This window comes from Archocentrus centrarchus, chromosome 19, assembly GCF_007364275.1.
Source record: "Archocentrus centrarchus isolate MPI-CPG fArcCen1 chromosome 19, fArcCen1, whole genome shotgun sequence".
Lineage (NCBI taxonomy): Eukaryota > Metazoa > Chordata > Actinopteri > Cichliformes > Cichlidae > Archocentrus > Archocentrus centrarchus.
In genome coordinates this window covers 19,471,445-19,486,672 of record NC_044364.1, presented here as the reverse complement: position 1 = coordinate 19,486,672, position 15,228 = coordinate 19,471,445, and the positions used below count along the sequence as shown (strand labels likewise).

Below are 15,228 nucleotides of genomic sequence, written 5' to 3'. Positions count from 1 at the left end.
ACAGCTGATGTGTCTGCTGCCTGAACTCTGGGAAGCATTGATGTGGGGTCTGATCTGAAGCGCTGTTAGGGGCAGTCCCCAGGGGAGCCAGTTTTATCGCAGCCTTTGATGGTTTTTACACTTTAACAAATATAACTGAAAGTTTCTACACTGATCGACTTTCATGGCAAAGTAATAATTTGAGTTGTTCTGGACATAATGGATTATTACAGTTACTGAACTGGACTTTTTGCTCTATACCAGCACTAAATGTGCACAACACAACTTACAGTCTCATGAGCCCATTGGGGAGGCCTCCCAGTGGCCACAAATCTTCCAAGTCCTTTTTCTGTTTGCATTTGCACTCCTAATGAGAGTGATTCAGTTTCACTCAGGGCCACACTGGGAAATGACATATGCACTTTAGTAACAGGCAGTATTTTAATCAAAAATCTTGCATCCCACACAGACTTCTCACATATTATTTGGTTCTCATAAAACCTCGAACAAATCATCAAAAAAGAAAAGCAAAAACAATGCATTCTAATTACAGTTCCATGAGTAGACCTCCATACAAACAGCTCACTGCAGCCTGTTTCACAAGCCCTGAATCTGACGGTTAATCAATAATTTTGTTCTTGCACATATTTCTGTAACTCTTTTCTAGCCTGTTTCCAAAATCCCAGGTTACCTGCTGCCATGAAACTGGCTGCACGTATACTGTAAATGAATCTTGGCTCCACAGCTCTGTTTCTTAGTAACTTATTGTTGTTAGACGCCTCTTTTCAGTTCAGCAACTTTCTGAAGGAGCGGATGTATTACTGAGTGCAGCAACTTTCACTCTTAGAAACGTGGTTTCAGATGCTCTGGAATTTCTTGGCAGTTATTTGCCAACTTTTGTGTCTGGGACACATTGAGGAGCGTCTGATGTCCAGCTCAGACCACAGTTGTTTGGAGACAGGTTATCTCCCACCAGGCAACCTGTGCAATCACTTTGCAAACAAAAGTGGTCACCAGTGGGTGAAGACATTGCATGTTCAACCTCCAGGCAACGTTAGTCATTGTAGCTACCTACAATGGGACTCCAGTGTAATGGAGCCATTACTTACGAGAAGCTGTGGCTGTCCATTTCATTTGTGCTGTGCAGACCACATTACAACATTTATTAAGAACCTTCAGGGATCTATGGGCTAGATTAAAGTGGGCAAAGACCTGGTGTTGGCCTTTATATTATTTATTTCCTCAATTCTACCAGTAAACTTTTAATAAGGCTCTCCTGTTGACTGGAACCCTCCCAGGTATCATACACTTAGAGTCAAATAGGAACAGAATAGAATTTGCTTGTCACCATGGCCTCAAAAAACACACACTTACCTCTTGATGCCATTTCCATCAGTTATTACTGCTTTATTAAAGCTGCTGGTGTAGCTGATTTATGCACTACTGAGACAGCTCTGTCACTTCCAGCTCACCGTTTGTCAGAGTTTACTGCTGGAAAAGGAGTATTTTATCCCAGACTTAACTAAGTCATTTTTCTGTGCCCAAATCCAACCGGCTAGTGAAAGTTAAACTAAGGAACAAATGAAAATAACCAATAGGCAAAAAAAAAAGCTAAAAAGAGTGCTACACAAAAGTCCCAACAGGATGTGAACCACAGCCTCCCGTATGCTCTCACAGTAGCTGCAAGAGAACCGTGAGATTCGGGAGGCAATAAGCCTCAGGATGACAACACACTGCAACTTTACATAAATATGTAAGGATAAAATGTATGATAACAAAAAGTGATGGCATTTATATCCAAAAGGTCAAAGGTCAAGTCTGGGTTGTGGACTAAGACTCAGCAGATGAAATTTCAAGTTTATCAGTCTCCTTTATTCAGGAAGAAGATTTGATCTTCGCCAGACAGACAAGCTCACTTTATACTATTTATGGCAAATTCTGCCCATACTTGAAAATGCCGGGAATTACCAGTGGTGAAGATACACCTGATCATCAGTCCAGACAACCCTCAGCCCTGTCACCTCTCCTGCTGGGACACTGGAATCTCCACATGTCCTTAACTCACACACATTTCTCAAATAATAAACACACAATTATAGATTAAAGTAATGCAGAAAAATATTTAAATTAAATCACATGATTACGTGTAGGTAAATATAAATAAGATTAGACCACTTGTTTGTGTGTTTTTGTTCAAAAATATTCAACTACATCTAGTCCCTGGCCTGGAGAGAGATGGTGGAGGTATTCAACCTCCAGTAATTAATTCTTAATTACCTGTTCTCACCTGTTAATTAGATAATATAACTGTGTTTCTTTTTCTTTTCTTTTTGAGCATCCCAGCTCTTCACCCCCTTCCAGTCTCAGCTCTGTGAGTTCCCTGCAGCATCAACGCTGGATCAATGACGTCCAGCCAGCGCTGATACCCAAGGATAGGAAAGTCAGGATCAAAGTGGTAGTCATGGAAACAACCCTGGCCTGCTTCCTCCCACAAATCGATGGTGTTGGTAGTGGTGGTGGGCTGGACGTGGTGAGGAGAACCCCTGATCCTATCCCTCGTTCAGACGCAGAGCCCCTCATCCTCCATCGCCAGCACAACAGGAAGCAGAAGTCCAGGACAGAAAAGAGAAGAGAAGCAGGAGAAGCGATGGTGAAACAGGGTGCTCACATCCACACTGGGATGCTGTTTCTGGCTGTGTGCCTGCAGCTGGAGGCTGCTGCTGCTGCCGCTGCAGGTAAGTTCAGCTGAAAACTCACTAATATGCTTTTTTTTTATCCGCTCTTCGCTTTAACCCAAACCAGTTGAGACAGGTGGCAGTTTCTTCCTGTTAAAAGGGACTTTTTGTTCCCCACTCTTGCCAAGTTCTTGCTCTTAGTGGTTTGTTGGGTTTTTCTTTCTGTAATATTGCACATTTACAATGAGATGTATGAAACATACTTTTTAACATTTTGGGGCTGTATGAAAATTATTAATGAGATAAAGAGGGCCAGAACAAAATACTATTGTTTTGACCTCTTAACCTCGACCATTTCCATCAAGGTTTAGGGTCTAATTTCAAATGAATCAGAATCAGAATCAGAAGGTTTTATTGCCATATGGGTGAACAGGTTCACAGCATTAGGAAATTGCTGCGGTACTTCGTGCTGATATAAAAACAAACAAGTATAAAAACTATAAGACAATATTACAAATATACAAATTACAAATATACAGAGATATTAGAAAACTATAACTATAACACAATATTACAAAATATACAGTGCAGGGAATAATGAAAAGATAAAAGAATGTAATCTATAGTCCAGTAATATGTAGCTGAATATGTATATGAAGCTGCAGAAAGTGCAAAAAACAAAAAAATCAATGATTGTATCAAAATATTTAAATATCAAATACAATCTAAAAATATTTGAAATTCTTTTTGCTGTGATTGCCTCATCATCGAGACTCTTCTGTGGATAGTTTCCTCTCTTTCAGACTCCTTTGAACATCAGAGCCAACAGACAAGTTAACAGTGCGTTGTGTTTGTATCAGGGTGTGGAAAGAAGCGTCAAATATTTACAATGAATCAGAAAGAGGAACTACACTTTGCGAATATGAATCAAGGCTCACATCCCTGCCATTACAGCAACAGTGTGGTCTACTAGAGGAAAGATGGAGGAGGGGTGGAGGGGTGTGCTGCAATGAAACTGCCTCATCTGAGACAAAGCTTTAATTAAACATGACCCACAATCCCTCATTATCCAGACAGCGAGTGCAGCTGGGCTGATCAATGGCATGGATTTGGATGATACTACCCTACTATGTGCCCTAATAAATAACTCACGTGCAGCTTTATTTGCAACCTCAGAGTTTTATTTATGAAATGCTGTGAAATGCATCATAATCCTTTAACTCCGCCACCTCTTTCTCCTTCTTTCTTGTTTTTTAAACCCAGGCATGTTGAAATTGGAAGGAACCCAGGATGGAGGCAGCAACGGGGACACCATCAGCCATTCCCTGGTCCTGGTGCAGCGTCTCGAGGCCCTGCTGATTCAGGGGAACGGAAGCGATGTGTCGTTGAGGGTGGAGACGCCCACCGCAGACGAGGTGAAGGTGATCCAAGCCCACACCCTGGTGCTTTCCCTGCAGAGTCCTGTGTTTGAGGAGATGCTGCTGAGCCGCAACAGCAGCACGCTGGTCCTGAGAGAGAGCTCCGACTGTGCTGCTGTGTTTGACAAGTTCATCAGGTGAGGGGGGGAGCAGAGGTCATCTCCCCCTCAGCATCAAGGAAACACACACCTTAGTGTCACATCAACTCAGCACACCCTCTAGAGGGAAAGAGTGTTAAACTGCAGCTCTAAATATGAGACAATCAATGAGTACAATGTAAAGCAAACTGACTAATGAGCAAACTGCTGGGTTGTTCAATAGCAGCTGCTGTAGTGTAGCAGCATGTCACCGAGGAGCCTGCAACAACAATCAATAACAAAATCTATTTTTATCTCAGATGCTAATGAGATTAATCAAAACATGAATTACACTTACCTTTCTTATTCTGCTTCAATTAAACCTTCCAGTCCCAAAAGGAAATGTTTTCCTTTGATGTTAATGAAGGTGTATTTCTGTTAACTGCCTCTAGTGTGGATCATTAATCATTAATCTGCTCATCCAAGTGCTCCGTTTATGACAAAAAGAGCCTGATTCATGACTGCATGAGAAGTAAATACCAACAAAGAATCCTTTCCAGCTGCTCCAGCAACAATAACTAAGTGCTGGTTCAGTCATCTGATCAATCTATAGCTATAGGCTTTACCAGGCAGAAAAAGTTGAAGATATCTGTCTCCTTAACCCAAACTGGGAGCTGCTTCCACAGGAGCTGAAGGCTCTGCCTTTCATTTCATTTTAGAGATTCTAAGAACCACAAGTAAGCCTGCAGTCTGAGAGTGAAGTGGTCTGATAGGATAATAAGGTACTGTGTGGTCTTTAATACACAACGGGTTCTGATTATTTAAGATTTTGTATGTCAGGAGGATTTTTAAGTAAATTGTGGATTTGAAAGGGAGTAAACGAAGGCTATCGTTAACCAGTTAGTTTGATTATAGCATTGCTTTGTTATGGTTCAAAGAACAGACTGTATATAAAAGACTGACATAACTTCTAGGTCCAAAAAGTGAAGCCAGTGAAGAAATGCCTCAAACCTGCATTCTTTCTAGTAGCCAGCAGGGGGCGATTTCTGTGGTTGTAAAAATAATTCCAGTGATGTTGAAACCTTTGGGAAAATGGCCCTCAGCTCTTTGATCTGTGGTTTCAGTAAACACATTATTTAGTTTATGGGCACAGTTGGTAGTTTTGTGAATTACTGTCCCCATTATCTGCAACCACAACCCCAATAACAGAAAACCTGCAATGCTAAAATTATTGCTTTGACTCAATTTGAAAGGTGCCATCTTCCAGTTTATAAAATTTGCATATTTAGCATGTCGCTAAAACAAAACCTGACCCTAAACCTAAGTCTGGACTGGTTGGCAGTGACCTGGTGGACGCTAAAAGTTAAGCTGTCTGGTTTCAGAAAGGTAAGATGGCAGCTTGTGGCCTCACAACAGGACTTCATTAACCAATGCATGATGTCACAGTGGTTACAGCCATCTTTTATATACAGTCTATGGTTCCAAAATCCCTCAAAATGCATTTTTTGCACCTTTAGAATGAATGTTGAAGTGACAAGAATAAACTGTTTCAGACTCAGAGGTCATACAGTCTTCTCATCTGTGCAGGTATCTGTACTGTGGGGAGCTTTCTCTGCATCTGGATCAGGCAACTCCTCTACATAAACTGGCCACCAAGTACCAGGTGCTGAGTCTCCAGCAGGGCATCACCCAGTACATGACCCATAATCTGGCCAGGGACTCCCCATCGGGCCACATGGCGGGCTGGTACGAGTATGCCCTGCAGGCCGGGGACATTACTCTGAGGGACAGCTGTCTTCAGTATATGGCCTGGAACCTGTCGTCACTGCTGCAGAGTGGTGAGTGGGTGACCATCAGCAGCGAGCTGCTCATGTCCCTGCTGCAGCGTTCAGACCTCATCCTGCAGAGTGAGATGGAGCTCTTCTCGGCACTGGAGGCGTGGATTATCCAGAATAATCCAGATGGTTTGACGGTGGAGAATGCTTTGAGAGCTGTGCGTTATGCCATGATCCCCCCACGGGAGCTCTTCCTCCTCCAAACCCAGTCCACAGTCTTGGCTCGTTATCAGGAGTCAGTGCGTGACCTGCTCTACATGTCCTACCAATTTCACTCAGCCTCTCCGCTGCAGATGGCCAAATACTTTGATGTGAACTGCAGCCTCTTTGTGCCCAGGAACTACCTGTCCCCACTGTGGGGGTCACCCTGGATCATCAACAACCCTACACGGGACGACCGCAGCATGAGTTTCCAGACCCAGCTTGGGCCGAGCAACCACGACGCCAACAAGCGAGTGACCTGGAACGTCCTGTTCTCACCCCGCTGGTTGCCCCTCAGCATGAGGCCCATGTACACTGAGACGGGCGCCATGCAGCCGACACGTGTGGAAGGTGGGCGTCCTCGTGTGATCATCACGCCTGCCACGTCCAGCGCCGATTTTGCTGGAGTGAACTTCCAGAAGACGGTGCTGGTGATGGCTCAGCAGCAGGGGAAGGTGGTGGTGAAGCATGTCTACAACTTCCATCAGAGCACAGAGGAAAACGGCGATTTCTTGGCCGAAGCTGACCTGTACCGCCGAACGTCTGAATACCTCATGGACAGCTCCCTGTTCCTCCATATTGTGGTGAAACCACTGTACCAAACCCTCATAAGCACCAAGAATTAACTCTCTTCACACAGTCCAACCCTCACTCATACGTATCCCATCATGGAAACATGGATCTGAGTCTGCCTCAGGTGTGACTTTTGGATCATTTGTCTTGTCTGATTCATGGCTGCCTGAGAGCATTTTGTAAGGGTAAAATCATAACAGAAAGATGGTGCTATTCTGTATTTTTCTGGGTGTCAACAAATACCAACAAAGGATCCAGCTGCTGTAAAAACTCAGTAGAAGGCCAAATAGAAATTAATCTGCCACTAAAAGTAATCCCCAAGAAATGCTCCCTGTCTTCCTGGGTAATAAAGTGAGGAATGGACTAATGTACTAATGGTTTTGGTCTTTTTATGGCACTCAGGAAAATGCAGAATATCACCAGCCTTGTTGTTTATTCTTCAGGTTCAGTTCCTTTGTTATACACTGAAATATTGGTGCTATTATACCCTATCTACACGTAAAGGGGTCACAGTTGATATTCACCATCCAGTAGGCACTGATCTAAAGCTTTGCTGATCAAATTCTACCCTGATGTTGAGGTTTGCAGAAAAGTTATTTTTAAAGCTGTTTTAGTTGGACTTGCATCAAACTGAACTATGGTTGAAACAGCAGTTAAATGTAATTTCAGATTCCTCAATTTTTTTTAAGCAGTAAATCATCAAATCTGTGCTTACTGGACACCAAACGGAGCTTTTTACATTTTTCTTCTACTTCTATTTTTTAACTTATTTAGAAACCCAACCTGTACTCCTTCACACTGCAGTAATGTCCCAGTACCTCGTTAACTAGTTCATTAATGTGACTGATGAAATTGCTTAGATCCACTGCTGCATTAATCAGCGTCGCCCGGTAATAAAGATTGTTAAGTAAGCTTTAAAATTAAACTGAATATTGTCCTGATTGTCATCTGCTTCCTGTTTTATCACCAGTTGCAAAAACTTACTCTGCGGCCAATGTTAATTTAAAAATGCATATTACATTTATTTCTCAGATATACAAAAACTTACGTTAGAAGAAGACACACACTGCAACAACTTCATTTAAGTAGACCAAAAAAAAAAAACAAAAAAAAAAAAACATGCCCTTAGCTCAGCCCATTGATTCAGGTGATAAGAATGTCTTTAACCTGAACAAATATGAAAATACACACAAACTTGCATATATGTAATAGGAAAGCAAAGTAACAAATAAGAAAAAAATAATGGCAATAACCACATGAATCCTGTACACTTCATTACAAGCAAACATGAAGCATGTAAACATGTTATTATGGCTTAATTAACATGTAGGATGATTCTGATTTATTTCACCCTGAGTTTAACTCCTATGAAGTTCTGTGACAAAAACACAACAAATCAGGTGATTATTCCATTTGCCTCGTTCAAACTTAGTAAGCAAAGACGAGCTGAGAGAGAAGAAAGAGGAACTGATGTCAGCTCGTCACCAACGACTTGGTTTCAGGCTGAAACAGAAAAAAACACTGACTTTAAAATCAAATGTTGTGATTTCAGAAATACTGCAGTGTTTTTGGTTTTGTTGTTTTGTTTGTTGTTTCTCATATTTTCATGCAAATTTATACTTTTTTTTCTTTACAACTTTCAGAGCAAAACACTTTATTCCACTGACGTTACTGGTTACTTTGCAGATTATCATTTTATAAACAGCAAAGTGATCAGATTATAAAACGATAAACTATTTTAGAGATGAAATAACGTTTAAAGTGTGAGAGCAAAAAGCTGCTTGCAGCAATAATTGCCCTAGATTACACTTAAACTTTTGTACTCTGGTGGAAAATTCACATTAAACATGATCACAGTCTCAGATAATGAAATCATTGTAGGAACAAGTAATCCCTGAGAGCCAGAAGTTTCCGCTTTACTGACCTAAAGTCACCTTTCTCCCACAGACTGTTTTTGCTTTCTCTATGCTGACATTTGACCTGTGATCTACATCATTATGATATGATTTAATCAGACAATTTGCCTTTGTGTCAGTGCCACCCTCCTCAAATCATATAGTATAGTGTGCAAAATCATAAACGGATTGGCGCTATGCTGCACTTTTCTGTGGTCACAGCTTATCGCTGCCCTTCATAGGGGATGATCTGATGATTGGGCCTCACGCTTTAATATTGTAGGGTCTCTACTTTGAGGCAGCTGCTGTAACTGTAGAAACATAAATAAAACTGAACTTAATTTGTGTTGAAAGCCAGTACAGTTCAGGAAATTTAAAAACTTATTATTACGTAGTATTGAATAATTTTATTACTGAATGAAATTGTTAGCTGGTGCATCATTTTTCTGTATTTTCCTTCACATAAATACAAACAAATGCGTCACAAATCGATGCTGAAAAGGTACAAAATCCACCAGAAATTAAGATAATTGTCTAACGCTCATAATTTCCCGAGGGAGTAGCCGTGGACCCTCCCACTCAATGTGTCAATGTGTGCTCAAATGAAACCCACCCCTCCTGGACGCGATAAACGTTACAAACTTTAATGTGTTTGCAGTTTCGGAAAGAAAAGGCGGCGGCGCGCACTACATTCCCCACAATCCTCTGCGGCCCAAGCAGGAAGAACGTTCTCTCGCAGGGGCTCACACTGATCCAAGTTAGGAGCTTTCAGCTGCCAGCCTTGGCCCATCATGTAAGTGCTGCGGAGAATTCTTTGCAGTGCAATTGCAAAATTACCTGATTTCCCGACGCCTGTGCATTCGTCCCGGCGCCCTGTGCACGGACGCGCACGCTTCGGACGCGAAAAGGCTCCAAGTGCATGAAGATCGAGGCTTGTATTTTTGCATCTTTGTTGCAGAAAGCGAGCCGCTGAAGCTCCAGTGCGAGGGCGATGGAGGGAGGGAGTGAGAAAGAAGGCAAAGTCTTTTGTGCTTCCCCTCCCCCTCATCAAAGCAAAGGGGAAATGTCTCAGCCAAAGGGAGGTAAGAACATGAAACCGATGTGTGCAAAACTACCGATATGCAATCACGGCTGCACGGGCTGCGACATGCACCGCTGCAGGTCGAGCACGGCCGGTGCATTTTAAAGTTAGACGGCTTAGAAGGGTCAGTTGCATTTCCTGTTTGAGATCTTCCCCTTTGCACAGTTCCTGGTAAGACGATGCTGTGTGGACTCACATTGGCGCTATTAGCAGCGCACAGGCAGGGATGTTGAGCACGGGGCGCCTTAATAGTCACGAGATGGACACTCTTTATAATAAACTCTGCATGAGTTGACGCGTGGCCCGTGCACACTGCACTGCTCAGGGTAAATTATGAAAGCCATGTCGCGTGCAGGGCTACAAATATGTGGTTTGGTGCAAGGGGAGGGGGGGGGGGTGCATGACGTGACAACCTGCAGCTGTCAGTGGGCAAGTTTGTGTGTTTGTTGGCTGCAGATTTATTTTAGCTTATGAGAGAGAAAATGCAAAAAAAAAAAAATCCAATAGGAATGGTAAAATTCACTGTGAGCTTTAAGGCGGAGAGTTCAGGAACAGGACAGAATCTTTGGGCTTTTAAAAGTGTGTCAGCTGCTGCTTCTGTCCAGCAACTGGATATGTGTCAAACCCCTGGGTGTCCACCGATGTGCAGCTTTTTCCCCCTCTGCGTGCCTGTCACACTTTGACCCAACTTTACCACCCTGCAGCAACAGCAGCAGGAGCAGGAGGAGGAGCCCGAGCCGTGGAGTTCAGTCCCCCCTGCAGCCTCTTTAAGATCATCAGTGAATGCAGCTCGCAGGGAAAGAGCCAAACAGCTGCAGTGAGAGCAGCTCAGGCCTTTTTTTTTTTTTTTCCAAACACTGCGATTTCCAAGAAGTCCAAAATGAGGCTGGTTCATTGCACAACATGCAGAACAGACACACACACACACACACTTGTACACTCACGCACTGAGAGGCTTCACTGGAGGTGAACAGGTAGGAGAGAACAAGAGCCCCCGATGGTCAGATCCTGTTTATCTGCTCCAGTCGAGTGCCCACTCACCCACACAGACGAACCTGTCTCTTTGCAGCCAGCTCATCTCGCGGTTAATAATGCAACACGTTTTATTTATGTTTTCTAGATGAATGAGTTGGTTTGGGACTTTCCTGAGAGCAGAAGTAGGTTTCTGTTGTGGGGAAATTTTGCTGGCTGACTGGCCAGGTCGTGCCCCCCCCCCAGGGTTGTGCTTGAGTGGTTGGGGGTTGCCCCCTCACAGCCCTGAGGTTTGCTGGATGGGGATTTGGGGCAAAATGGTGCACCGTGCATTTGCAGTTTATGCGTCAGCAACGGTTCAGTAAGCTGCATTTTCATGCATAATTTTGAGCGGTCTTTGCAGAGAGTGAAGTTAAGATAACAAGTGTTGAAAATATTGGAAAGTGCGGTTGTTCCTAACTGCGTCTTTGGTTGGTTGTTTTTTGTTTTTTTGCAAATCTGGGGGTCACAGGTTTTCACGCACTGTATCTGATATGTGATCAGATTACAAAATGTGATGAGCACAAATGAAATCACCAAGTGTGTATAAAAGAGCTAACATTAAGTGAATTCCTTAACCAGCTACTACGGTAAAAAGCTGCTTAGACATGAATGTAACATTAAATTAACAGTAAAGTTAATTTTAATATGTAATAAAAGGACTCCTAAAGACTTTTCACCTACAATACATTTTGCTTATTGAATCTTTGTGAAGTTTGTGGTATAGAGCAGTAATAATAAGTCAATTATAGTAATAATTTTGACTTTATTTTTTACTCATTCCCTCTTCTCAGATGTTTTGAACAGTTAGACAGCTAAGGATATTGGCTATAGAGGTTTGCGGGATGACTTTTATTATTTATGTTTATCGTGGTTTCCTAACTGTTAAAACTGATTTATAGCAAGAGCAGCAAATCCTCATTCTGGGGAATCTGGAACCAACAAATATTTAGAGTCAAGCTGACAAAATGCTGCTCAAATACAAAGCCGAGCACAGTTCTGAGGTCATTTCCTGACCTGCTGTGTGAATAAAGAATCCAGTGTTTTCTCACAGGTTTATATACTGTTCGTTGCAGGAGTGGGCATGTGCGCACATGTGTGTGCCTGTGACATAAAATAACTATAAAGTCATTGTGTAATCTTTGCAGCATAATTTATGGTTGGTTATCACACCCCAAAGTCTGTTTGCATGAAGTCTATTTCAGCTGCATTCATCACAGTATTACATACTGGGGTTGGGCGATATAGCCCCGAAATTAAATTGTGATAATTCAAGGAAATTTGCAATTATGATATTTATGATAACATAGAGATGACTGCAGCTCACAGGCAGCAGCAGTTATGAGTGCAAATACAATGAATGAAATTTTACACCCTTCTTTTCCAGTGAGCTTCTCTCATTGATGATCAAGCTACTCTTGGCTACTTTTGGGTGCTCCCGGCCGCATGATAGACTGCTTAATTCGGAGTGTAATAGCAGTGGCACAGTGGATGTCAAACATGAGCGCAGAAGTAGCCTGGGTAGTGTTTCCTCTGGAAATTGAAACCTAACTTTGGGAGCTGCACAATATCATCAGATAACAAAATTGAGTTGAAAATATTTCCTCCCTGGGATGTTGTATCTTGGGTCAAGCTTTTTAACCCGCTGTTTAAAGTCCTCCTTTGCCACTATGTAACCACATCAATAATTACAGTTCGCTCTTCCTGTCATATGGAGTGCAGCTGGTCACGTGCCGTCGTAGCCTGGTTGTACTCAACGTTTCGTTTTAGCCTCAAGTGGTAAACAGCTTTGTTGTTTTCACCTTTAACAGGAACAGTTTTCTTGCATATTTTGCAAAATATCGTGCTTTGTTGGAAGTCTGACCTATGCTCGTCATCTGAAGCTGACCCGCTGTTCTTGCTCTCAGACATGTCTGGGATTGTGTATGTGTCGCGCACGCTTGGGAACGTAAAACCACGGGGTCGCTGTTTCATTGATATTGTGATATGACACTTTTATACCACATAGAGAATCATAGTATTATCATACCATCTGCGATAATATGGCACAGCCCTATTACATATGCTGTTTTGCTGTAATTTAGTAATGTCAGCCCATGTCTTTAAAACTTTTAATTTCTTTTCCACTTTATTCAGCATCTGTTCCAGAGCCGAATAAATGAGTGTCATTAGAAAATAAAGTGAATTTTAACATGTCACACACGTACAGTATGAACGGTTTAGGGCCCAGTGCTGAACCTTGTGGAACCCCAGAAGTAAACATTGTTTTGTACATACTGATTTCTATCATCAAGATAAATATTTAACCATGATTGTGCAATCTTTCTAATTCCATATCTCTTCAGCTTTTTCCATTAGTAATCTGTGAACTACTTTTTATACTCAAACTATACTGGAGTTTATTCCTTGTTGTACATTGCAATGTACAACACTCATATACAATGCAGGTTCCTGTATATTTTTAATAAATATAGGCTTAAATTGGGACTTGGAGAACAGCAGTACCTAGCTGGAGCCCACATTACCACAGCAGATGTCTCATCTCTGACTAAAAACTGAGATTCATTGTAAAATGTAAGGATGTGGCTCCAGATGAGATTTAAATTACAGCGAGAGCAGCAGCTTCACAGAAAACAGGAGGTAATTTCAGCTGTAATTATTACCTGGGAGGGGCTCAGAAATTGCTCACATATGCGTTCTAGACTAGATTAAAATGATCAGAGGAGGTAAATATTAAAATATTTCATCTTCCCAAGAGAAACAACTCATGCTCAAGTTGGGGTTTAGTTCTTAAATGTTGCTGCACAGAAGGGGCATCCGAAAAAACAAACAAAAAAAAAAGTCTAACAGTGGCAAAAGTTCATGATTGAAGAAGAGAATGGGATGAGGTTGGTGCAATTCAAAGTTACTGTAGGTTGTATGAATTTAATTCTGTAAAATTAAAATAAGAATCACATCTTTGTGCTTTCTTTCTGTTGGTTACGTCTTGCTGCTTCTCCTTGAGTGTTGCCCCTCAAGGCTTTTTGCCCTGACTACCTTGCACTGTGCTGTAGTGCGCTGTGCCGACGGATGGCCCTCCCGGCTCGTGTGCCGCCCGCAGCCCTGGCCGGCCTTCGCACCCCTGCACAAACGTCCCATTTGTCATGCAAATGGAGGCTGCGTTTTCCGCTGCGCAGATACTAAATTTGCTGTTTCGACGGACCGATTGTTGGTCTGCGTCCAGGCCTGTAGTGGCTTTTTTCTCTGCAGTAACAGTAGAGTTGTTCAGAGCATTGTTCAGATGATCCACTGCATCCAGACAACAAATAATTCCTTTTTATTCCAGCCTTGGTGTGCAGAGAATAATGAGATATTCTAGAGAGTGTGTGTGCTGTGCAGAAAATGTCTCAATGGCAGCAGGCTTCCAGATATTCTTGCTGAGACGGGCTGAGAATGAGGGCGAGGATCTCATTGCACGGCCCTGCACTGTAAGATAGTGAAGGCAAATAAACTGAGTGCAGATGGATGCAGATGTTAATGTGCTCCTTGTAATTGCTGCATGTTTACCCGTGGGCTTTTTGACTTCAACCTGCAGCTCTTCTATCTGTGCTGCTAAATTTAGAACTGTCTGAAAAATATACAAAGATTGATGATCAGTCCTCCTGCTTACATGTCAGCTCTATAAAACACTTAGCACCATGCATTTGGAATCATCCCTTCTCCCCTTAAGCAGGGCGATATGTGTGACTGTCTGGATTTGAATGCCGAATGTCTGCCTGAAGACAGTTTCATTATTCTCCAGCATTTCACTCCTTATTTAGAGCTCGGAAAGAGGTTTTACTGGCACCTATTTTTTCTGCCAAGAATTTAAAATCTGTATAAATTGTGTGAGTACATTATGAAGGTACTCTTCATGCTGACATTACCCAGGAGTCAACAGCTTTTACACATTCATTTTTATTTATTTTTTTACAAAGCACTTGTGGATAAAATAACTCATAACCAGCTCCAGTTATGACCTCAGCAGTGGCTGCACAAAACAAAGTATTTCAAGGAAATTGCAGGTTATGTTTGATTACATCTTTGTGTACATATAGGAAGAAAATGCATTCTTTTTGGTCAGAATTTAACAGAAAGCTCTCCAAAATCAGCCCAGTTAAACTCAGTCAATTACTAAAGTTTTCTCTGTTGCCAATTAAAAAAAAAAAAAAAAAAAATCTGTCTCATCTATGAAAGTCAGAAGATTTTGGAAAACCTACTATGAAACTTCTCCCAGTTTGCTTCTTGCTGCATGTTTGAACATCAACTTCATTTTACTGAGGGCAGTCTGAACGTTCAGCCGGTCACCTCAGCTGTCCCAGTGTGTGCTCCCTGTGAGTTAATTAATCTGCTTCTGCACCTTCAAAACATCTATTTTGTACACTGTGCACTTTTTTTTAAAACTGTGGCTTCATTTCTCAATGAGACCACTTTCTGCATATGGTTTTAATTATACATGAAAATA

General features: G+C 42.0%; 2 protein-coding genes across 2 annotated transcripts in view; both read left to right on the top strand.

Annotated features, from left to right (window-relative positions):
- The first annotated feature begins 2,425 nt into the window (after window positions 1-2,425).
- Window positions 2,426-7,705, top strand: LOC115797810 (BTB/POZ domain-containing protein 17-like). Its single transcript, XM_030754319.1, has 3 exons — window positions 2,426-2,714; window positions 3,918-4,209; window positions 5,737-7,705. Exons 1-3 carry the CDS (start codon window positions 2,441-2,443, stop codon window positions 6,809-6,811), a joined length of 1,641 nt encoding a protein of 546 aa, XP_030610179.1. The 5' UTR covers window positions 2,426-2,440; the 3' UTR covers window positions 6,812-7,705.
- Window positions 7,706-9,430: 1,725 nt separating this feature from the next.
- The window catches only part of map2k6 (mitogen-activated protein kinase kinase 6), a 45,664-nt gene continuing 39,866 nt past the window's right edge, over window positions 9,431-15,228 (top strand). Inside the window, exon 1 of the mRNA XM_030754925.1 lies at window positions 9,431-9,735. Coding sequence (XP_030610785.1) covers window positions 9,645-9,735 — 91 coding nt within the window. The 5' untranslated portion in view covers window positions 9,431-9,644. The remainder of the gene's footprint in view (window positions 9,736-15,228) is intronic.